The sequence below is a fragment of the Chaetura pelagica genome, unplaced genomic scaffold (assembly GCF_000747805.2).
Source record: "Chaetura pelagica isolate M959 unplaced genomic scaffold, ChaPel_1.0 scaffold112, whole genome shotgun sequence".
Taxonomy (NCBI): Eukaryota; Metazoa; Chordata; class Aves; order Apodiformes; family Apodidae; genus Chaetura; species Chaetura pelagica.
In genome coordinates this window covers 1118641-1142447 of record NW_009952798.1, presented here as the reverse complement: position 1 = coordinate 1142447, position 23807 = coordinate 1118641, and the positions used below count along the sequence as shown (strand labels likewise).

At 39.7% G+C, this 23807-nt stretch overlaps 1 protein-coding gene across 1 annotated transcript; it reads right to left on the bottom strand.

The window, feature by feature from the left end:
- Positions 1-3047: 3047 nt before the first annotated feature.
- Positions 3048-23633, bottom strand: LOC104386296 (solute carrier family 22 member 15-like). Its single transcript, XM_009994880.1, has 11 exons — positions 23538-23633; positions 22185-22331; positions 18436-18568; positions 17604-17768; positions 15886-16015; positions 14089-14310; positions 12706-12846; positions 10906-10991; positions 7231-7339; positions 3687-3759; positions 3048-3215 (listed from the first exon to the last, which is right to left on the bottom strand). Exons 1-11 carry the CDS (start codon positions 23631-23633, stop codon positions 3048-3050), a joined length of 1470 nt encoding a protein of 489 aa, XP_009993182.1.
- Positions 23634-23807: the final 174 nt, after the last annotated feature.

Here is a 23807-nt window from a genome sequence, read left to right as displayed (position 1 = left end):
TGATTTTCTCATCCTGGGGACATGACCAGGCTCTTTGTAAAGCACACCACACAGATGTCAGAGAGGCACCAGGCAGAGCAGCCTCTTCAACTATGAAACTTGCTCAAAATGTAAAGGCCTTTACAACCACCTTCTCCTACCAGATGAATTAGAAACAGACTCGCATCACATGATGGTATCTTTACAATCCTACTGTTCCAGAGGCTTGTCTCTGCTTTTGAAACACAACTTTATATCATTCTATTTATTATTAAATTGTTTTTCTTGTAAGAAAAATCGGAAGTCTACAGTAACAAAACTTGGTCTTTGCCATATCCTCACTGACCCAATTATCCTTCAACAAGAGATAAGCAGTCACTATGATTATGAATGTTCATGCAGTGGAAGGCATTACTATTATTCAGGAAAAAAAGTAAATCATAAACTCAATTCTAATCTTCCCAGAAGTGAAACATCACAACAATTCAGAATACATAAGTGATCAGAAGATAAAGGTTTGAAGGGGGCCTACAAGAAAGCTGGGGAGGGGCTTATCAGAGGAGATAGTGATAGGACAAGGGGTAATGGTTTTCATCTGAGAGAAGGGAGATTCAGGTGAGATACTAGGAAGAAATTCTTCACAGGGTGGTGATGAGCTGGAATGGGTTGCCCAGGGACATTGTTGATGCCCCATCCCTGGAGGTTTTTAAGGCCAGGTTGGATGAGGTTTTGTGCAACCTGGTCTGGTGGGAGGTGTTCCTGCTCATATCAGGGGGGCTGGAGCCTGATGATCTTTAAGGTGCCTTCCAACCTTAACCATTCTATGATTCAGTGATCATACTCTGTATCTTGTTTGTCACCAAGCTTCAGCCCCAGAGGTCTGGTAAACACACATGCAATCCACTTTTGTGTCAACATTTTCTACATGTTCTGATTGCCAATTGATTTTCTCATCCTGGGGACATGACCAGGCTCTTTGTAAAGCACACCACACAGATGTCAGAGAGGCACCAGGCAGAGCAGCCTCTTCAACTATGAAACTTGCTCAAAATGTAAAGGCCTTTACAACCACCTTCTCCTACCAGATGAATTAGATAAAGGTCCAAAATCAGAATGATCCAAGTCTTCCTCAAAAAGCCTGGGTAAACATGCTGGAAAAAGCAGCACTCGTATTACAGATGGTAACTGATTTTCTTTTTAATGACAAAACTGCGTTGGCTAATAAAAAATTTAATATTTGTGATGCATCTATTCAAGTCAACATCTTAACTGTTAACCAAACACCACTGCCTCGTCCCCATGGGAAGAATTTCCAATTCATACCTGAAATGGATTGGATGACATGACATACGGGACAATGTATGACTCATGTTCAGTAATTTCTAGTTGCACATGTACAGCTAGAACTCAGTAACTTTTGGCTAAGAGGTTACCCATCCTCTCCTTTAAATGTACCTCTTAAAGGCTTGACAGCTTTTATAATCTAGTCCTATTTTTAGCTTATATTTTAATGTAAAATTGTATTAAAAAATTACTTACTCCCACCATTCATTCTCCTTTCAGATCTCCTGTTCAGGTTTTATACACTAGACATACTAAGGCAAACAACCCATAAAGCTTTTTGGTCTCTTCACACTGTGAGGTATACTGTAATTTATAGGCAAAAAACCTGTAGAGAAAGTTGCATGCCCAGGATGCTGTTACTTTTCACAATTACAGCTTGCCTGAACATCTAAGGCCATCTAAATTTTAAATTATACACGTCACTTCAGTTACTACATTACAGCTCAATCTGAAGCTAATAAGTACGTTTTGTAAAATAAATTAATACTTCACTTGAGGAAGCCTTAGAGAAGTCCAAACATCCAAACTGTGCTTCTGTTAAGTCACTGCATTAATGCACAGATTTGACACCTTTTTTTTCCCCACAAGCTTTGATCAGCTTCCTCCATCTTCTCAATTTGCCTCCACATCAAACTGTTCAACGCAGTATAAACAGCATTATACATGAGTCCTCCAACAATTCCAGCTGGATTTGTAGAGCAAGACTCTGCCCTTGAATTGTTATTGCACCTTCCCAACAGAGGCTTCATTTCCCACCAGACAGGCCTTCTGAAATGGGTTTTCTTCTAACCCGTTTGCCTGTCAGAGAGAAGAAAAATTATTAATGTAAAAATGTTTGCACATCTCAGTTTTCTCATCCTAATGTTATAGGCTAATAAACGTGAAACCTGCAATTCACTGTTTCTTAAAAATTAAAGGATAAATTGTATTGAAAAGCTCAAAACTTATTCTTTAATATTTCAACTGAATGCAGTATTACTATGAATTAGGCAGCAAAGAAAACTTAACAGTGTGTGTAGTGTGATTAAACTGATTAAGTACAATGATTGCCAGGTAATTAACATGACTGCACATCAAGAAGAAAAACATTTTTATCTACACTAGGCCTGCTTGTTCCTAAGCTAACAATTCCTTATTGATAGGGTTTTTTCCCTTCCTGTTTTCACACTAATCCTTCCAGGAAGCAATTCCCAAACTTAGTGGAAGTACTTCTTACCTTCTGTTCCATTACTTGTTGAAACAAACAAAACTTTCATTTTCCATTTCAGAAGTTTTGTTTACTGCCCATCTACAACAGGGAAACACTTAAAATGGCTCCATCCCAGGGGGCTAATAAAGGATGAAACACTTCCTCAGGTATCTATCTAATTATATTCCACTACAAAACATGGCAAGGAAAGAGGAACAACCCAATATATTTTAAATATGCCTCATTTTAAGGGGAATGTTGTTGGTACTATTGTGCTTGATTATTTTAGATTGCTTTTCTAAAATTTGTTTTCCTTTAAGGAAACAAAGTATCGTTAATCTGCACAGAATTTAATACATACAGGTGAAAGCTGTATGGGGCCTTTTTGTCTCTAAGAGCCAAAGAATAAATTTCACCTCCACTGAAAATGAGAGAAAGGTGGCTTTAAAAGCTTCACACACACATTCATCCACACACAATCTCAGCAATACACAGGAAAGATGGAGGGAAAATAATGTAAAGCAGTAAAAGAAATTTACTCTGTCTCTTCATTTTTAAGCAACTGGTATTTGGGACTCTGGAGATCTTCAATGCTCTCAGCAATTGGCTTATTTAGTGTTTCTGGCAGAAGGAGAGTCAGGAATCCTGCTGAAAGTCCACTGATTCCAAACACCACAAATGGCACAGAGGGACTGAGAGATTTCTGAAATTAAAAATCCATAGTCAGTAACTAGCGTGTTCTCTGCTCTTAAAATAGGACTCTCATGAGCTGCAGTCAAAACCAAGAGACTACAAGTTCTCACTCCAGCAAGCTGTGCAATCATCCATGTCCTGGTAGAACAGAGAAACCCAGTAAGTGTTACTTCACAGAAAAATTATGTGCCTGAAGGACCTCACAGAGAGAGCTTCAGCAGTACCCAATGCATTATTTAACAACTATTTTTCAAAAAGATGAAATATTAACACAGAACATTAAACTATTTCCAAACAGGGTAAAATACCAGGTTTTTTTTAACACCCTGTTCATTATTTCTTGAAGCGGAACGAAATTTTATTTTTCATTGAACATAATTATTTTTAAAGGAATACACATGTATGTGGCATCACAATCCAAGTCCTTTTTTGAGAGAGTTTAATAAACTCAAGTTATGTAAAACGTAGAAAATAATCTTACCATAGACGGCACAAATGGAGCCAAAATGCCCCCAAATCTGCAAGACATGGAACAGACACCCAAGCCAGCATTTCTGTTTCAAACAAAGAATGAAAGATTTGTAGTTTCAGAATGCAGGACTGAATCATGCATGAACATGTGGTGGCACTGTCAGAACCACCTTTTTTTTTTTTTAAATGTTATCAATAGTTTTATATTTTAAAATAATTTGTTTTACACACTTCCATCAGTTACTCCAAAGTTTTCTTCAACTAGCTGCTAGTGAGGTAAATCACACCCTTTGAAAACCTAACAAAAGCTCTCTTTTGTGCAATCCTTCACAGGAGTTTGGACAAAGAGAGAGGTTTTCCGACCTGCCATAAAGGACAACTTATCGGGACATCTCTGTGCTTAATGAGCAATTATTTCATAATTTGGCAGGATCTTCAGACTGAAGGATCTGAATGTTATCTGCAGCACAGGCCCTCAGCAGCAGCCCAAGTTACCCAGCTAAGTCAGTGCTTACCTCCAAACAGAAAATCAACTACTTGCCAGTGTGAAGCTGGAAAACATCTGATCAGATGTGTCACTAGAGGGGCTGCTGAATTCTGCCTTCCATTCAATTTTCAGACACTTGTTTAAAACAATCTCATCTAGATGGTGAACATCAAAGCATGGGATAAAACAGCAGGATCCTCTTCAAAGAAATTTAGTAAAATACCACCAAAGTCTTTCATTTCCTGATCAAATGCAAAAATCTTCCTAAAAAGTGTTTAGCAGCCCCTTCAGAGACTGACACTGGCACCAGCCCGACAGTGAGCCCTGGCTCACAGTGGCAGGTCTTCTCCTTCCATCTGTCAGTTTCTCCCTCTCATCCCTCATCATCCTCAGCCACACAACTGAACTGAGCTGCTCCCACTCACCCCATTTCCTTTCCCTCCTCCAAAGACAGGAAGACAGTGACAGGATGAAAGACGACCAGCACAGAGGTGACACGGGTCACCAAAGCCACCCACCTCCAAGTCCTTCCCTAATGGCCCTTTGCACAAGTCAAGGGAAACAGATGATGGAAGGAACGGATGAGAAGCCAGTGGCTGTGGTGTAAAAAACAAACAGACAAAGCAACCTTTTCTCTTATCAGGTCCACTTGGGAAAAGGAAAAAGCAATCCCTGCTTCCTCACATTGAGCCAACATAGACCCAGACCCCACAAGACAAGGTCAAGTACCTCCCCTATCAAGAAAATCCTGGAGCAGATCAGAGACACCAGTCTGCATGTGAACCCTTCATTTAGAAGCATCCTTCCCACATAACCATATCCAGAGGTTTTCTGCTGAGAGCAAGTAGGGCAAAAGGTGATCCTAAATGCAGACTGTGTCATTTCACTGTGCAAGTAAGCAAATAAGCTTTGCAACACTACCCTGGACAGTCCAAGGACCCCTCTCCAATTCCATCACATTCCGACCATTGTTTCATTTAAAAATCCCCATGAGTTTGTTTTTACATCTAGGTCTATGATTACATTTTGTTCCCCAAGACAACCTTTCTTTGTCTCAAATACAACAGTGGTGATGTTTTCTAACTTTTTTTTTGCTCTCCAGCAGGTATTTGAGACACAGAAAGGAAAAAAAGCCCCAAGCACATCCACTCTTCTCCAGACAGCACGAGGTGTGCTTGGCATTCCTCCATACAACTATCAACTTCATGGCTAACAGCCCTCGTGCTCAAAGTAGTAATCAGCTTTAAATAAGGAGCAGTAATACAGAATAAAATTTTCTGCAAAACATTCAACTGGAATAATTAAAAGAAAAGAAACCCGAGGTAATTCCCCCTCCTCTCCACTGCCTTTGAATGGTGCAGGTCCCACCCCTGGGCATGTCTGAGCTCTGCGGTCAGAGCAACGCCAGTATCACCCCTGAGCTTTGCAAAGACCACCAGGTGGTGCTGATGCTTTGCTTTAAATCGAACACTTGCCCATGATTGCTTTCCTTATATAAACTATAATATAAATACCAGAGAGACAGAAAGTGTATTTTTACATTTATAAATGGTCACGTGCGAGCAATTTCCGTATGATGTAACATAATTTGACATGCTATTCAACATGAGTGATCAAATAAAGTTGCTCATCTTTTTAAACTGACTGTATTCCTGCATTTTCTCCACTGGAGGTCTCTATCTTTGACATATGAAGTTACTTTTTTTGCCAGAATCTTGGTGGAGATTCTCAAGTGAAGCAGACTTCAGAAGACAGCATAACATGGATGCAAGTGAAACAAGCAAAACCTGAGAAATTAAAATATGCTCCATTCTCTTGATCTGAACTCCAGAAAAGCAGAGGGGACAGGAAAGCAAGAAGTCAAAGCCAACCACTTAAAAAACCCCAAAAGTTTGGGGACAGGGAAAATGTGAACAAGCCCCACATCCAATTGCAGTCAGTGTGGTTGGGACTTGCCTATTAAACCTAAACCTGTGCCAGGAATCACAAGTTCAGTATCTATAAATGGTCTATCCACCTCCAACCTCCCAAGTTTTACTGCAAAAACTGCATTCATGATCTAGCTTTTATGCCTCTGTAACATGGAAAATGTTACAGGAAAAGGGAAAAAAAAGCCAATCTAAGAGTTACCCACTTCCCCCCCACCTCAAGGCTCTCAGTGTCCTTGACTAAAGTGATTTATGTCACCATCCCAAATACCCTTATGGTGCTATAGGACATTGTCTACCAGCCAGGATGCCTCCCTGCTCCAGCTTCCAACCCACCTGCTCTCCCTAAAGAGGACTCAATTTTTGCAGCAGTTCCATAGTTGCTATTCTTGAGCAACCAGTGCAGTTTGTCCCCAGTTCTGGACACAGAGCACTGTTCAGAAAACCACTTGGAACCAAGACTGGGGGGGCAGCCATGTGGTATTACATTTTTTCATCTCAGTTTTATCTTGGGACAACAGGAGAGGGAGTAACCTCACCAAGAATTGGTAAGAACTATGGAAAATAATTTAGGGTTTTAGCTCACTTGTTCATGAATTACATGGTGTAAAGCAAATTACTGTCGTATAGAAACTATTAAAACGAGTTGCATTATGAATATTTTTAATTATAGAGATACAGAAAAGCAGTTGTTTTTCAGCAGGCAAACAAGCCTAATTTTATGGGAGTAGCAGCATATAGAAGGACTGTAAATAGCCCTTACTGCACAGTCTATTTATAATTAAGTTAGCATACACTCCCATCACACTGTTATGTTTGGGTTTGCACCATGTAATTTCACTCCTAAGAATCAACAGTGGAAATGAGAAATAGGGCATTTAGGACTGCCACGTTAAGCAGCCATCTTTTCATATTTTTATTCTGGATTCAGACCTAAGGAAATTAGTCACGGACAGCCCAGGAAAGTGCATGATGTGTGACATGATGTGTGACTAGAAAGAGAAGCCCTTTCAAGCCCTGCCAAGCTGCCTTAATTACAGAAAGAACAACTCCCATTGCAGGTAAATATTAAAACGCACCAGCAATCAGTATCACTGTGCACAAATACTGTCCTTTACCCATGAGCTCTGTTACATCACCTCAGTACTGTTGGGTACAGCTCAGATGTGTAAATATACAGGATGTTGAAAGCAGCGCTGATCATCATCTTCCCACACAAGGCTAACCACGTGGGGCTGAGGAGCAGACCTTTCAGGGAAGAGAAAACAAGCTGTAAGCATCAATAGTCCATTTTCTCACTCTTTTTCACACAATGTTGAAAACACCCAGTCCTCTTTAAGAGACTGTCACAGAAAAACTGTTTTTCAACTACAAGCACAAAAGTACTATCTCTGCTGTTTCCCACCATTTTAAGAGCTAGCATAAGAAATAATACATAAAATTATATTCAGGACTGAAAAACTTGGTCTCTTTTTTTGGGGAAAGGAAAATTATCACAGTTCTAGAAGGAAGGGCTAACACTTCCAGCTCTGCAGTCAGCAGTCTTGACAGGGTAACCATGTCTTCTGACAAGCACAAACAGACAACACAGCCTGCTTGACTAATTTATTAGATTAAAACCTAAAACTTGATTCACCTCAACAGTTTATTTGCTGCCCAAGGACATCCTATGGGGACGTAAAATTCAGCAACTTTGTAATTGGGAAGAAGAAATGCCAGTGCAGCCCAGTTTACCAATAGGCAGAGTTTAGCTGGCTAAACTGAATTTTGCCCTTGAATATTTTCATTGCATTCATCTGATCAAGTTGGATCCTATTTCAACTGAAGCAGAAATTAATTTGTACAGAAACTAAAATCTGGAAACTTTATTCAATGCCTCTAAGCATGATGTGTTTCTGCAGTTATTTCTGTAATTCATGCCAAACAGATGCAGCAGTTTCATCCAAGTTCTCCTTTTGCTCAGTAAGGACTAGAATATTAGATTCAGTTGCCAGATGCAGGAGGTGTGAACCTGGTCCTCAGAGCCCTGCTGGGTGCCATCGGAAAGCTGGGACACCTCTTTTCTTCCATTATCCAAACAGAAAGCGATGAGTAACAGACCTGTAACTCTCAAATGTGTTTTAAAACTTGCTCTTTCTCTCCAAAGGAGATGTAACTTGAACACTACATATCCATATATTATAAACTGAGCATCAGTGCACTCGGGAAGTTTTAGTCTTACTATCAAAACAGAAGAAAGAGTCTGTCTAGACAGAGAGATTAGCACTCAGAAGCTCAAGAGTGAATTTCAAATGCTGTGTCTTCTCCAGGTTCCCTCCCTCAGGGGAGGCTGAAGCCTGCCTCGTGTGGCATTACTGCAGGATTAGAAGCACACTAGAAATTCACTGCACATTAGCTCTTTGTGTAAGGAAGCCCAGACATACACATATTATCCTTGCAGTCTTGGAACATACTTTTAGCAATTCTTGCACAATATTCCGTTATTTTCTTTACACGTGTGAAATCTAACCATTAAGTAGGCAAGCACTTTCTCCTGTGGGAATTCTGCTCATCTTTTATAGCTCATATGATAAGTTCAGCCAAGCATGTTCATGCAACATCCTTAACACTTTTATTTTGTCTAACACCCTTTCCCCTGAACATCCAGCAGCAATGGCATACACTCAGTTCTGCCTGAAATGGTACAGTTAGGGCACCTGTTTCAAATTGTGGCAAAAGGCAAAAGCTCCAAATTCTCACTAAATTAATGCGTTTGGGCTTTATTGATAAAACCTTCCATTACTTTATCTTTCCAATTTAACGAGACAAAACAGAGGAAAATGGTAACAGGGCTGATGTTTAAGAGCTTCCAAAACAGGAGTCACAAGATTTTATGCCATCACTGCCATGCAAGGTCCCACTGGCAGTGCCATTATGTAAATTCACCTGGTGACTATCATTGTTGGAAGTAAAAGTTCACTTCAGCAGTGTTTTTGAAACTAAATGAGTCTTAAAATTTACTTCCAAGAAGTATCCACCAAGGAAAGTGATTTCTCAACAAAATATTTAGAAAAGCTGAGACAACTAATTTTCAGATCTGCCAATGTTTTTTTCTTCAACAGAAAGTGTGTCAATGAAAGTCACAAAAAGTTGTGTTCACCATAAGCAGGTCAATCTAAATGGAAATTAAAATCTAGTTCTTCCTAGACTGTCAGTCTCCTTTGCTTGCTGAAGTATGAAGCAGAAACATGCAGACGGTGCCTCTGTTCTTTACAGCAGCTTTTTAAAGAAAAGAATGTAACATCTCCCTTCCCCCCATTACCACTCTCACCATCTTACAATCTCATACAAATTAATTGATGAGTTCTAAGTGACAAGGAAGAGGGAGATGAGGGATACATCAGTTTTTACTGAAGCAGAGAGACTTTTAGTCTCAAATTCAGTACACATGGTTAATAACTGAAGTGTTCTTGGCTTATTTCACAGGGGAGATGACTTGGATCAGATCCTCACTGACAAGTTAGCAGAGTTATTTAGCAGCTGAGTGAAGGTCACCGACATGAGCAGCCAGTGCCCAGTACCTCATTAAAATCTTAAATCCCATGTAATAAAAATCAAGGTTCTTGTCAATCACTTCAAAAAATGCTGACTCAAAGGTAAGACATCTTCTCTTGACTAACAGGAGGGTCAGATCAGAGATGCAGCAACCCTCATTCATCCAGCAAAGTGACTCATCTTCATCATGCTTGGTGCTCAATTTCTTCTCACTTAACTGACACAAATGACTCTGGGCCAAGAACCAGCTTTACTCTTGCCACAGTGCAAAGGCATTTTAATGGGATTAAAATAAACTCAACTGGAAAAGGCAGAAGTTTTCCTGAAATTTAGCAACTCTTCAAGAATTATTAACCTATCCTGAGTAGTCTCCACTGCTTTTCTTTCATTTTGTTTTAAAATACATAAAAAGAAGCACAGAGAGCAAACTTGTTTGAACAAAGGAAGAAACTGTCTCAATAAAAGGAGTGACAAAACATCTGAGGACTTGAATTAACCCAAGTATAGCAAATAGGATTATGGGATGTTTTTCCTCTCCTCATTTTTCCTCCTGAGATTTTCCTGACATCCATTTGAAATGGATGCCAGGCAGCATTTATAACTGTTAAGGATAAACACACATCCTATGGAAGGCTATCTTGTAATCACATTGCTGGCATGCTTCGGTGAAACTTCTACTGAAGCCACAATAAGAAAAATACAAGCAGAGAGTGGCTACTCCTATTTCCTAGTCTCATACAACATTAAAACTCTTCTGTAGCTAAATTAACTGCTAGTATAGAAAAAACTGAAAATATAAAATTCCACATTTGTGAATGTCACTGACAATGTCAGAAAAAAAATACATTGAGATGAGAAACATACTTGCTTAGACTCCAGTTACCATTAACTGTCCTCACAACTGCACAGTGCAGCAAGACACAGTCTTGCTACTAAATCCAGCATTGTAAGTAAACTGTTTAAGCCACAAATGAACGCAGTGTTATTATTTGAGACAGAACGTTATGGCTTGGTCTGACCTTCCAAGAGCCAAGGGCTTGCAGTCAGACAAACCTGATCAATTAGCAGGGTCAAATTATGCCAGCAAGAAGTTAAAAACAATATAAGACAAGACCATGGCTCCCCAACCAGCCCCAGAAGGGAAAGACAGAATGAAAGAGGTATAAATGGCTAGGGCTTTAGGCCCTGATATACTTGCTCACAAAATACTCATATAAAGTTGTTTTGTCAGATTTTATCTGCATTAACAAACATCTATTTTAGCAGCAGTACAAGCTTACCAGCATTTGTGGGTAAAAACATGGTAAACATACAGGCAAATCCTGCAAATATCAGGAAACATGTCATAGTTTTACGTCTTCCACTCCTAGAAGGAAAAGAACACCCAGATGAAGATGGAAACCAAGTCCTTTGGTATTTTTTTAATACTATCTTAAGTACACAGACATATTAGTAAGAGTTATAATCTATTTTATCTTGCTAGGTGCTTCAAATCCTGTACTGTTTTCTCAGCTCTGTGTACCAAGGTCCTATTTCTGGACATGCTTTGATTTTTAAGCTATTAAATTTGTAGCCTTGAGAAGAACCTCTCTACTTCAGCAACAAGAACTCAGACTTCTTTCTTTTTACTGAGCAAGGCAACGGGTCCTGTCACCAAAAGAGCATAAACACAAAGATCAAATTCATGTCAGTCAAGAAAATGATTCTAATGTTTCTTAATCTGTATTTTTCTTTACATAAATTTAGGCACTTACGACACAGTAAAACTAATTTGTGTTCTTTTCTCTCTGTGTGCACACAGAAATAAGCTGGTTTTTTTTCTATTGCTCTTTGTTTTAAAGGAGAACACAGCAGATAGAAAATCACCAGCCCACCTCCACATCTGCCATACTTAAATATTTCATAATTATCTGCAAAGGAGAACAGATAAAGATACTGTAAGTAACAATTTGCAGGCATGTAGGAATACTACAGACGCTTGTTACTTTATGAACTCTCACAGCTATTTCTAAATACTACCCCATACTAGTTGAACTATAGTTGACCTACAAGATACAAAGTTTGCTTTTAACATCTTCTAAATCTTGCAACAAACAAACTATACTTTAAGGATACTGCTCACTAAAACTGAAAGAAAACAGAGCAGGGGGGTTTTCACACTGTTTTGCATTAAGCTCCTAGAACTACACACACCCTTACTTTGGGAAACAAGAAGACTGTCAAAATAAATTGCAAATTTCAAATTAAAATAGAAGGAAAAACATGTAGAAAAGGACTTTTGTAGTTTATGGTTTAAATACATGTCCTTGATCTAGTTTTTCTGGACTGGGGGTGAAGGTTGGTTGTTTGTTTTGCTTTTGAGCTTGTCCAAGGTGAGAGCTTCTTTTACTGCCCAAAGAAAGCAAAATGTGGAATTCTCCACCTGAATGAAGGAAAGGGGATTTCTGCCACTGACCTCAGTGAGACCAAGGTGTCATTAGAAAGATATTCAAACTGAAGGCTACATGAAATCTTGAGTAGCTCTGGGTTACCAGACAGACTGTTTGGCCTTTGATAATAAGTACCCAGGCAAAGGATGGCAAGAAACACTAAAAAGTATGAAGACCCGTGACATCAACCATTCATGCCTTCACAAAAACTGGGCAGCTCTCATTCCAAGCTCTCTTTGAAAAGTTTCAGTAAAATTGAACACTTCTGAAAACTGCTTCCACCTGCAGTTGGTATGCAGTACAAAATAAGTAATTCTGAATAAAATATGTAAGAGAAATACAAGCTATAGATACTTGCATACCTCAGTTAATTTTCCCCCCATGAAGACCCAAGTTTTCTTAATAACATGAATAATTGAAGTGCTCATCTCTTGAATAATTAAAAAAATGACAATAATAGAAAAGATAAGAGGTAGAAAAATCAGTCCCATTTCTCTAACAACTGCAGAAACCCCTGCAGCAGAGCAAGTCCCCAAAGAATCAACTGTTTTAGAAAAACAGTGAAGCAACTTCCCAAGAAAAAAAAAGGAATCTTTTTCTAGGTTATCTACACATATATGTAGAAAGCTAGGAAATATTTTTTTTTCTTACCAGGATTTCTCAATTAAAAACATGCAGAGAGGAAATGCTGGAACTTCTACAAGACCGGAAAGAGCCACATTTAAATACAGGTTTCCTCTTAATTCACCAGCATTTAAAGTTAGACCATAGTACACAAAGCTGCAGACATACCTAAAAAGAAACATAAAAGTTACATTACTAATATAACTGGCCTTCAGGGCTAAGAAATTATTTAAAAGATAAATTATGCTGAGTTATGGAGCAGCTAGATTGAGTTAGATGCTAAGAAGAGAATCCTTTACATCCCCCTAAAGGGAAACAAGGCAAAGAGAATAGTTCCTAATTAATGTAACTTCTTGAAAGAAAACAAATTATCATATATATGCACAGCACAACACTCAACTTTCTATTACCCTGTTTTTTTTCCTAAGTAGCAGATGTAATAAGCTTAACTCTAAGTAGATTATGCTCAACTGTTGCAAAGCAATCCTATGAAAGAAAATATCTACATCCATTGCCTAGCACAACAGTGCTGCAACCTCTTCTTCCAGAATGCTAGAGTGCTTCATCCTGTTATTTCTCATCACCATGATTACTTTCATTTACCCACCACCAACATAAAGAGCCTAAGATTATTATGGAAAAGCCCTACTTTGCAAAGACATTCCTGTCATTTCTCCCACATCCTGCACATCTCTGCTTATCCCACACATCCATTCACCATTTTCCCCCATCTACATCTGACAGTCATCTGAAATGTAATGTTGAACTTTCAAGGGAAAAGTTGTTTTGGAAAAAAGAGCTCTTCTCTCAACTAATTTAGTTCAAGACAATTTGCAACAGCTGCTGCTGTAGCAACCAACCCAACACCCTCCCCACCCCAGGGACCCCCTTTCTGCTGCCATGTATTGCTAACATTCCACATTACATCTGACTGCACTTTGAGGCTGTTTTTTTCCCCTAAAGTTGTACAACTTCAAGACAGCAACTCGTATAAACCTATGCAATCTGAATTTTATCTGGCACACAGTTTTCCTGCACTGAACCCGTGTAATTATCTTCTCAGCTCTTAAAAACTCCAGATACCTATAGTTGCCCAATCCACCTACATCTTTTCTTCCTACAACTATTTCAAATACACATACTCTTAGTAATTTCTGCTTCAGCTTCTCATTGCACTCAGTGTAAGTATTCTGTCCTCACCAGATTATTTCTTAGCAGGTTCTGAAGCAGTTTCTAAGTAACACCCATAAAACACAACAGCAATAATAATGAAACTTCATGACATTTTAAATTATTGTTGCCCACTAAATTGACAAGTTTACGATTTAGTTAAATGAAAAGGATGAAAATCTTGATAGTTTCCTCTTGCCTGACTCATTCACAGCATCTCAGCCTCTTGCCATTACATACCAGACATACATCAGTATGACAGTTCGCCACCGAAGCATCGGGTGTTTTACTAAGTTTAGGACACCAGGCGTAGATTCATCTTTTTGCAAAGTTCCTGCATTTGGTTTTAATTTTAGATTTAATCCCTCTTTTCCATTACCAAGGGCAATATACTGCAACACATCTTCAGCTTCTGCCATCTTCCCTTGGGAATACAGCCATCGTGGTGACTCTGGGAGCATACTAACAGGCAAGAACAGAAAATCAACGACAAGTTCATTCCTATGAATGAAGCACTGAAGGAAATCTTTCCATTTTGCAAGCCACTACTTGAAAAAAGCACTATTCCAAAATTCTGAGAAAAACATTCTATTTGCACTGTTCTGCATATTGAATTCCATGTACTCTGATAACAATGCAGTTAAACCTTAGAGAAGAACTGTTGGAGAGGCTTGACAAAGCCACAGAGTCACGTTAGGAGTTTTACTCTTGACTGCTGCTGAACTAACTTCTTCAGAAACACTGCACTAGCATTATCCAGGGACCATCTCAAATCCCAACTGTCTGAAAAGCCCAGATGAAACTGTTTTCACAAAGTTTATTTCAAGTTTCTCTGTTATGGGAAGGGCTCTGAGTTTGAGTGGACAGAAGAGTAAAGAAACCTTACTGGGAAATAACTTTCCTGGCTCCAGTACCAGCTCATTTGTACTTGCACAACTTCTGAATTTCTTATTTCAAAGTATCATCAGAATATCCTTGCTTACAGCAACATTGATTCAGAATTCTTGTTTTTTTTCAGATTGTAGAGAATGCTGCTACTTTTATATAAGCCATAAAATAGAGCAAGGAATATTTTTAACTGAATCTTTATTTTTTGTGGTACCCTTAACAGAGATATACATCCTACAACCTTTCATTACTTCAAAGCATCCCAGGTTTTTAATATTTGGGGGAAGTAATTACATTTCCATCAGAAACAGAACACCATGGAGGAAAACACATGATGCAGAACTCCCTTCCCTTAGCCCCAAGGCTTTGCGCTTTCCTTGAACTAGTGCAGAGTTTTTTTGGATCTATGGTCTATGATAAACATTCCCTGTATTACTGTGTAGACAACATACTCCACTCTATCTTTTCTTTCTTCTACAGCTCTAATTAGGGGTCAGAAACATACATGGTATAACAACACCGGGCAAAGCTAGCACTTTCAATTCCTTAAGTACTGAAGCTTTTCGCCATAATTTTTATTACAACCTCCGTGTAGGAATTCTAAGTAGAAGCATCCAATTTCAACAGTGCTAAGTAAACACAGGAGGTATCTGAAAAGCAAGCAGATACAGCGCATATCACACTAAAAGGCCAATTCCAAGTGTTCTCACTTATTTCCCTTTGCATGCACGCATCTCATGAAACTCTAAAACCCCTCTAGGATCATTTCCAAAACATCTCAAGTGGTGAAGCCCTTCCTTGGCAGAAGGCAGTGTTCCTGGCTGGTGCTCCAGCTCACAGCCTCTGGCATGCTTTCTCTTCTCCAAGCACATTTGTAATCAGGTTTTATTGGACAGCTGGCACACAGCTGCTCTTTGCAACACTGGCCACCACAACTGGAACAGCATGCAGAGACATAACTTTGTCTTCTGGGTAACCCTGACCTTCTACTTCATTTAAAACTGCTTCTTCTTCACAACACTGTTCTTCTCTTCCACACAAAAATGTCACCCTCGTTCATATCATTCTCTTGAATGATGACCAGAAAAAGTAACTGTTAAAAAGCTGCGTATTTTTTTCCTGTTGTTGTAATGCACATGAAACACTTACAAAGAGAGGAGGAGGAAGAGGACTCCTGGAGTATTTGATACCAAAGCAAGGTGGCGCCATTCTCTGACACAGTAACCCAGTAAAGCATAAACAGCAATGCCAACTGCAAAGGTCAAGTTAGTTAATGAACCTGAAAATACAAGACCAAAAAGGTGACTACAGAAACCACTGGGGCAAAAGAAAAAAGTAAGCAGAAGCCTGAAATTCCTAGCCTGTGATATACCTAAATAGTAATAAAAACTTGCAAGTACCTTTATGGCACTCGTGAACCAGCTGGCTTAATATACGATGCAATTCCAAATAATAACTTGGCATAATGTCTGGGGATCCTTTCCAGAAACGAAGGACAGAGCAAGAAATTAACAGGAAACTACAGACTAAAGAGAAAACCTGAAGACAGGAAGAGGAAGTGTTAATAGTGATTTATTTAGGTCTGTAAAGGTCATCTTGAACAGAGGTGACAGGCTGGAACAGAAATTGGAAGAAAGCTATACAAATACAAGGACTGAAATCAGAATGAAAACAGCTGCAAGCCAGAGATATTTACAGCAGACTTCTGCTGAACAAGCACAATAAAAATGTCCAAGTATCAAGTCAACTTGAACTCCCAAAGCCTTACAACAAACCCTCTACAGACTAACACAGGAGATCTTGTATTAACCCAGAGACTCTCAGCTATAGCCCACAAAGCCTAGCTCCCAGCCAACACCTGGAGAGCTTCTTCAGCACTGCTGAGATGCATCCAGCAGTTCCCTCTCCTTCAGCCCCTGATCAGTTGTTCAGCTGCTCTTTCTCAACAGCTGAGCAGAACTAGAGTAAAGCATCTAGAGTGCCAAGCAGCAAGAAACAATCGGCCTGTCCCTTTGCTCCATCAGGAGGTCAGCCTTGCAGTAAGGCTGGGAAGAGGAGAGATAAACAAGAAGGCAAGGGGGAAGGAAGACTGAGAGACAGACAGGGTGAGAGTCAAAAAAGTGAACCCAGGAGAAGAAAAAAATTCAGTACTTGAAATTTGAAAGCTCTAACTAAACCACAACTGTCTCACACATCCCAGGAGTTCAGAAGAAAAACAGCAGGATGAGGTAATTGAAGAAATATGAGAGAGAGAAAGAGAGAAATATGCTCACAACCATAGCATGTCAACATTTGGACCAAGGTTTTCCCCATGTTGCACCAGCCAAAAAGACATTAACAGCCTGAGCTGCTCCAGCTTTACAGAAGATTGACAATCAAGTGTTAAATTTCTTCTAAGCCTTGGCAGTGATATATGAAAAAGGACATTTAAAAATAATAGATGGTCAGCACATTCAGCAGTGGAAAAAACACTATCCAGGCACTAAGTAATTTTGTGGAGCAGGGACACTTTAAAGAACACTTGCAAGGATACCTTCCTAAGGGACCACACAGCATCATTCACAAGTTGCCAGGATCTGCCAAAACTTTTTTTCCCCATGTAATTGAGTGTAAAAATTGGGAAATTTTAAGAGTCACTGTACCAATTCTAAAACTTCAATTCTGCTAGTTATCAAGCTCAATCCCATCTTCCTTATTCAGGCACATTTCCCACAGAAATTACAACTTGGATGCATCACATCACACTTATTTGACTTACACCACGAACAAACTTATTTGGTACAAACTTAATAATTTAGAGTGGAAAGTATTGATAGTCAGAACAACACATGGCACAGTAATAATGATGAAATATTCCCAAATCGCACCTGTAAATGACCAAAATGATTTTCCTACATATTCTTGGGTTAGCACAAAAGACACAAGAGCCATTCCACCATTCACAATTCCAACAAAAAAACGTGAAACTGCAAATACATCATAATTTGGAGCTAATGCTGTAACATACCCAAAAACAACATCAAAAAACAGACCTGTAGAGAGAGAATAAAATGTAATTAGTATTTATGCTATGCAGCTTGAACTCAGAAGAAAGGCAGGGAGCACAGTACTGACTATAATGAGTAGCCTATAGTCTATCTCTTGCCTCTCTCACATTTGGCTTCCTGAAATCACACCATATGAAAATTACAAATCATTTTCAAGACACACCCTTAAGGTCTGCAATGCCAAATATGATGTTTCCTTGAGACAATGTTACTGTTAAACAAAAGTCTCTTTTGGCTGCAAACACAGCTGAAAACCAGAACACTAGGACATGAGTTACCCACTCTAAAGATGCTTAGGTAATTCATTCTCCCACATACTCTCCCTCCCCAGTAAGCTAATTATTTTTATTGGAGACAATACTGTCAGGCAATGAATGGAATACTGTGCTCAAGCAGTGATAGCCATAGCAAAACCAAGTTATTTTTCATCTCCCACTGATATTCCAGTGACCACTATGCTGCCCAGCATGCTCATACTGACGCATTTTAGTGCTGCTCTTCTGAATGAAATGCTTATGCAGATCATCAGCTCCATAACATTGACACAGCAGAGTAGCCCAGGGGCATCTTCTTGGGCAGGGTGGCCCACAGGCAGAAAAGAATGAGATTTATCAATGTAGAATGCTTAAGAAAAACCTTTCAACAACCTTACCCGAGATATACACTGGTTTCCTGCCCAGCTTATCTGACAAAGGGCCAAATGTGATATTTCCAATAAGCAATCCAGCAAAAAACAGGGATGATGCAAGGCTCACTTTGTAGGCTTCTTGTTCAATCAGGTACCACTATTGAAAAAAATTTAAAATGTCCTTATTGTTAGAAGTATTAACAGCAAGTTGCTAGCTTACTCAAAAATAAAAACCTTTCAAAATTCTTATCTTGCCATTTCCCCCTTCTTGCTTTATATCCAAGTTAAGTTCTGTTCAAAGCTTGATAGGTAAGCCAACAGCAATCTTACCTCTTTCCTAGCAGACACTCACATCTCTACTTTCTCTCCCTCAAGCTAGTTCATTTTAATCTATTATAAGCTTTCACCTTGCTAAGTGTAACTAGTTGCACTCCAATTACCAAGTTTCAACAAAGCAACCTGAAACAAGCTTCGCTATTTCAATGAATAGGTAATTAAAAATATTCATTCACAAGAAGCAAGCATGTTCACTGTTGCAGAGTTCAGTGTGCAGCTAAGCTTCCTGAACCACGCGTCATCCCTGGTGCCTTTCCTCCTCATCTTCACACTGAATGGTGGAAGAGAAGCAGGAAGGTACTATGGAAAGATGACCTTGTTTTATGAAAACTCTAGGACCCACTTATTGATAGTTTAGTATCTTATTCTACACATGCATTTATAATAAAACAGAAGTTAGAAACAAATTATGGGTTTCTTGACTAAAGTTATGTTCTGCCTCATCCAAAAACTAAACTCAGGCAGCACAATGTAAACATGGTCAGAAAAGAAGAAAACCACTGACAGTGAGCAGCAACTGGAATGAAATTGGAATGAAACTTACACTATTTCCTGACAGGGCAAGGCACAGCCAGCTTGTGTAGCCCCCTGCTACCAACAAGGAGAATCAACACTCATAGAAAAGCACTGCTAAGATCACAAAGGTCACTGACACTGGTGAACTTGGGAAAGAATGGCAATCAGGAAACCCTGAGTGATTTTCCAGGAAAATAATTTAACAAATTCAATACAAAATTTCAGCCAAAGAAATATTTAATAATTGAGTATTTAAAGAATTCCCAGTGTATTTACTGTAAAATTTACTTTCAAAAAAGGACATGTCATGCACAGTGTGTGCTTTGTGGAAAGGAAGAAGGATCCTAATACCATTCCCCTTTTCTAAGGAGCAGAAGTTTAAAAAATAAGAGGCCCACGACCAAAATCCAATACAGCATACTAGGACCTCAGCCCTAAAGTGTCTGCCTTGAATTAATGCAGATTCCCATAGAATATAAGGAGCTTACTGAAACTTTTAGTTAAAGGAATGTCAAGAAACATACGCTTTTACTCAGTCTGAAACCACATAGTGGCTAAATACTGAGAAGACATGGCTCTATCCACCCAGCGACCCACCAGTGGCCTGTGCTCTGCCCATCCAGCAGTCTGCAAGATGCAGGCTGTGGGAGCAGGACAAGAGTTTATGCATTCACAGGACATCTTTAGTCCAGTGTAGCCAGTGCTCCAGCACTGCAGAATTTTGGGAGACTTCTCAATATTCTGGGAAGGTGAAACTCCTGAGCAGCAGCATTTGCAGCTGGCTTCTACTGTATCCTGCTAAGCAGTAGATTCTACCCTGTTGAACTGCATAAAAACATAGCTCTGAAATGTATAGGCTTCTTAGCTTCCTGAGGAGACAAATATTTCTGGGTGCAAATCCTCAGAAAACTTCCAACTATAAAAATACCACAGCATGTGTTCTCCAAAGCACAGAGCACTGCTGACTTCAGTCCTTTTCCACGATAGCGCTCCTCAGCATACACATTTCCAACTCCTAGTTCTCATCTCTGCAGAGTGTCTAAGGCTTATACAAGAGACAAATTAACTTTATGTGCCTGGATGTGGTTGTAGGAAACCACAGCTTCCACAGCAAATATAAGATGTTCCTGAACTCACCTTCCTAAGCACCATCACTTGTTGAATAAAGTAGGGGACTGAGTCAGTGCTAGACCAAGAAGTCATTCTAGCAGCTCCATTTTCCATGCCTGAGCTACTATCTATGAATACTTAGTTATGCCAAAATTAATTACAGTTATTAGTCCTTGAGGCAGATATGAAGCACTGGTCTGAAGTTGCACTGAGCTCCAGAGCTGAACAGTGCCCATGCCAAACCAGAACAGAAAATATTGGCATTTTAAGCTCCATCACCAAAATAAAGGAAATACACCTGACATAAACCAGCTTCCTTTTGCAGGACAGAACAGAGACAGACTGCTTCTGCAAACCATTACTTGTACTGCTTAGTGTGCCACTGAAAGGTGCTCATATTTTAACAAGTCTAACACAATAACCAGTGAAGAGTATAACTTTTAAAATAACATGTACATCTACTTTATTTGCACAAAAAGAACTCATGAAATATTTGTCAAAATTAATTGTAGCTTGCCAACAAAAACGTTGCCAATTTTTTATCTCCAAAACAGACATCCTCTCAGCTCTTTACATCCACATGGAAGTTTGATATAGTTACTAGGCTCCTAGCACACAGCATATCATCGGCCACCATCTGAAGATTTCATTAAAAAAAAGATTACACAATATGATTTTTGAAATCTTATCATAAACTTCCTGAAATTCGTGGGAACACAAACTTGTTTTGACACATCTCGAGAATTACTACATATTTTGGCAACAGGGACATTTGACTCCTACATTTAAAAATACAGTATTAGTCAAAATTTGCTGATTTGCGATTATAAATTAGCACTACCCCGTATCATGCATCTGGCTGAGAGTCTGACACTGAATGGTAATCTTGGAAAACAGGTTAATAAAAAAAAACACCTGTTTCTGACAGCGGATATGATCCAATCTTACATCACTCCTTCTTAAGTCTCATCACGACACTTTTCCAAGAGAAACATTACACAGTCACATCTGGGAAACTGGGAAGGAAGCAAAAGTTTGGCACTGACTGCACCAAATGCTAACCTATCTTAAAGGAGTTTACAGACAGCTGCTCCAAGAATTCCATCAGCAGAACTCTGACAGCTCATACTAGAAGCCAGGCCACACACAGCCATTCTCCTGGCACTGGCAGCAATGCTCACGTCACTTGTGCTTGCCTGAGTCATTACAGCCCAGGGACCAGCAAAAAGCAGAGCCTTTTGCATGGAATTCACAAGGCATGAGGATGAAGGGTCAAGCGTCTGTCCCACTCAAAGTTCCATCTCCCACACAAAAACACCCAGACATGTGGAGCATGAGTTTCATTTTCATACTAGTTTTCATCTTTAGGATGTATCTTCTGTGAGAAACCAATGCAGCTCACAGTAAAGCTGACATGCACAGCAGATTGTGCACACATGAAGAACTCAGCCTTTCCTTAGCAGAAAACAGACATTATGAGGAGTGCATCCTAAATTCCAGTTATGAACTGTAGTAAAATCATCATTCTTTATTAGTAATGGCTCTCTAAAACAACTGAAGATAAAGAAAATTGAAAAAATAGTTTAACCTAAATTAGTAAATATTAGATTTATATCAAGAAAGCTAAACCAGTGATGCAATCATATGCTTTCAGATTTAAAAATAAAAAAAGCCAGATGGGTGAGTTCCAGTAAATGTTAATAGCATAAACAAAACTAGACCCTGCTTAGCTTTTTCAAGTGCTACCTCCTGCACTAATGGCACAAATCCCAAGAAAAGAAGAAATGTTTAGGAGCAGCAGGAGTACATACCTCAGTTACTATAGATGTGAAGTTGTCTGCAAAATGGATATGCTTGGCAAGCTCAGCTTTGCTTGCCTGAATTCCTTCTTGGTCTATATGATACTCAGGCACAGCTCCCACAAGCACAATAAGCATCGACTGAAAAGCCACATATACCTTAAAAAAAGACACAGTCATTTATTCTAAATAACTCCAAGGACACCTGATGGGATACCGTAAGCTTTTAATTAAACTACTAATCAACAATTCCCCTTTACCCAGTATCACAAACACAATCCAATCAGCATTTCAATCCCCAGAGACAACCATGGAGGCATCTGGGAGCAGTAGGCACGACTCCAGAGACACGGCTGCACTTCCAGTGGAAGCTTCATCTTGCCACCCTCCTTCCTGTTGCCAAGTTCTTGAGCTTGTTCTTCCTGCTTCGCAGCCAGTCCCAGGAAAGGAAGATATTAGGAACTTCATCACAGTTTTGTAGCTAAGATCTAACCCTTAGACCAAGATTATTATTAAAAAGAGTTTACTTACTATACATAAAGAATAAAATTTGTAGTGAAAACAACAAAAAAAAAAATATCAGATTTTTTAAAACCTCTGCTAGTTCTTCCCATTGCAGAGACTGAAACTTTAACTTGATCATTAGAAAAAACTAGGCATAAAGAAGATGGGTATAAAGAAGGCATAAAAGCATAGGCATCAAGACCTTAATAAAGAAACCCTTATTTGTTTATCAGCGTGGTCCTCAAGATCTTCTGAATGGCTTCTGGGTTTTGCACGTGGTTTATTTTTCCTAACTTAAAATAACACTATCCTTCAGCATATCCAAATATTAATGATTTTCAGCACATTACTATCAATGGACAAGTTTTTACTCTAGAACAGCTGTTCATTAGGTGAAGTCTTTCGGGTGGAGGATTTGATTGGACCTTGTTTTGGTGTGCCATTTTATCCTGTGCTTACCTTGAACGTTTTGGCAGAAACGAGTTATGAAGAAAACCCTGCAATCAACACCTCCCCCCTCCCTGACAAGAGCGTTTTAATTCAACACGCAGAACTGCACAAACAGGAGGGACACCTGCCGAAGAGAAGCTGGACCAATGTTTGCATGTGGGGGTGCGGACGCTATTTAAAGACAGCACCCTGAAGGTCACTTTTCAGAATGGTATGGGTTTGTTGTTTTGTTTTTTAGAGGAAAAAAAGCCACCAGCAAAGCAGCTGCTGGGGTGAGACTCCATTTCCTTCCACTCAGAGAAACTCGGAAGGCACTCTTTGCACAAAGATACGCGTAGAAAGCAAGGAAAACAAAGTCTTCTGAAAGTTAAGCATGTGAGGTTTGAAAATAAACTCGCAAAAGGAACAAACCCCCTCCCGGATCCGTTCTGAAACGCTGATGAGACGGAGCGGGGGCCGGCGAGGATGTGTCTGCCCGGGAGGTGCTCGCGGGGGTGACTCCCCCATCCTCGGCAGCAATTCCTACCTGGAGCGCAGGGAAGCGGCGGGGGCAGCGCCCGGGAATGCGTAGGGCCGGCAAGGAGCCCCGAGGCGGAGGGGCCGGGCAGGGAGCGCTGCCCAACGGGGAAACGTGCCCCGGGCTCGTCAGACACCCCGGCGGGCCGTGCCCTACCCGCGCGC

Bases quoted from the DNA above. Each gene is read 5' to 3' on its own strand.
- LOC104386296 (XM_009994880.1), bottom strand. From the start codon at position 23,633: ATGGGGGAGTCACCCCCGCGAGCACCTCCCGGGCAGACACATCCTCGC. The intron at 22,332-23,537 runs GTTTGTTCCTTT...TCTTTTTTTAAG, and splicing joins CAGAACGGATCCGGGAGGGG to GTATATGTGGCTTTTCAGTC. The intron at 3,216-3,686 runs GTAAGATTATTT...TTTTAATTTCAG, and splicing joins CTCCATTTGTGCCGTCTATG to AAATCTCTCAGTCCCTCTGT.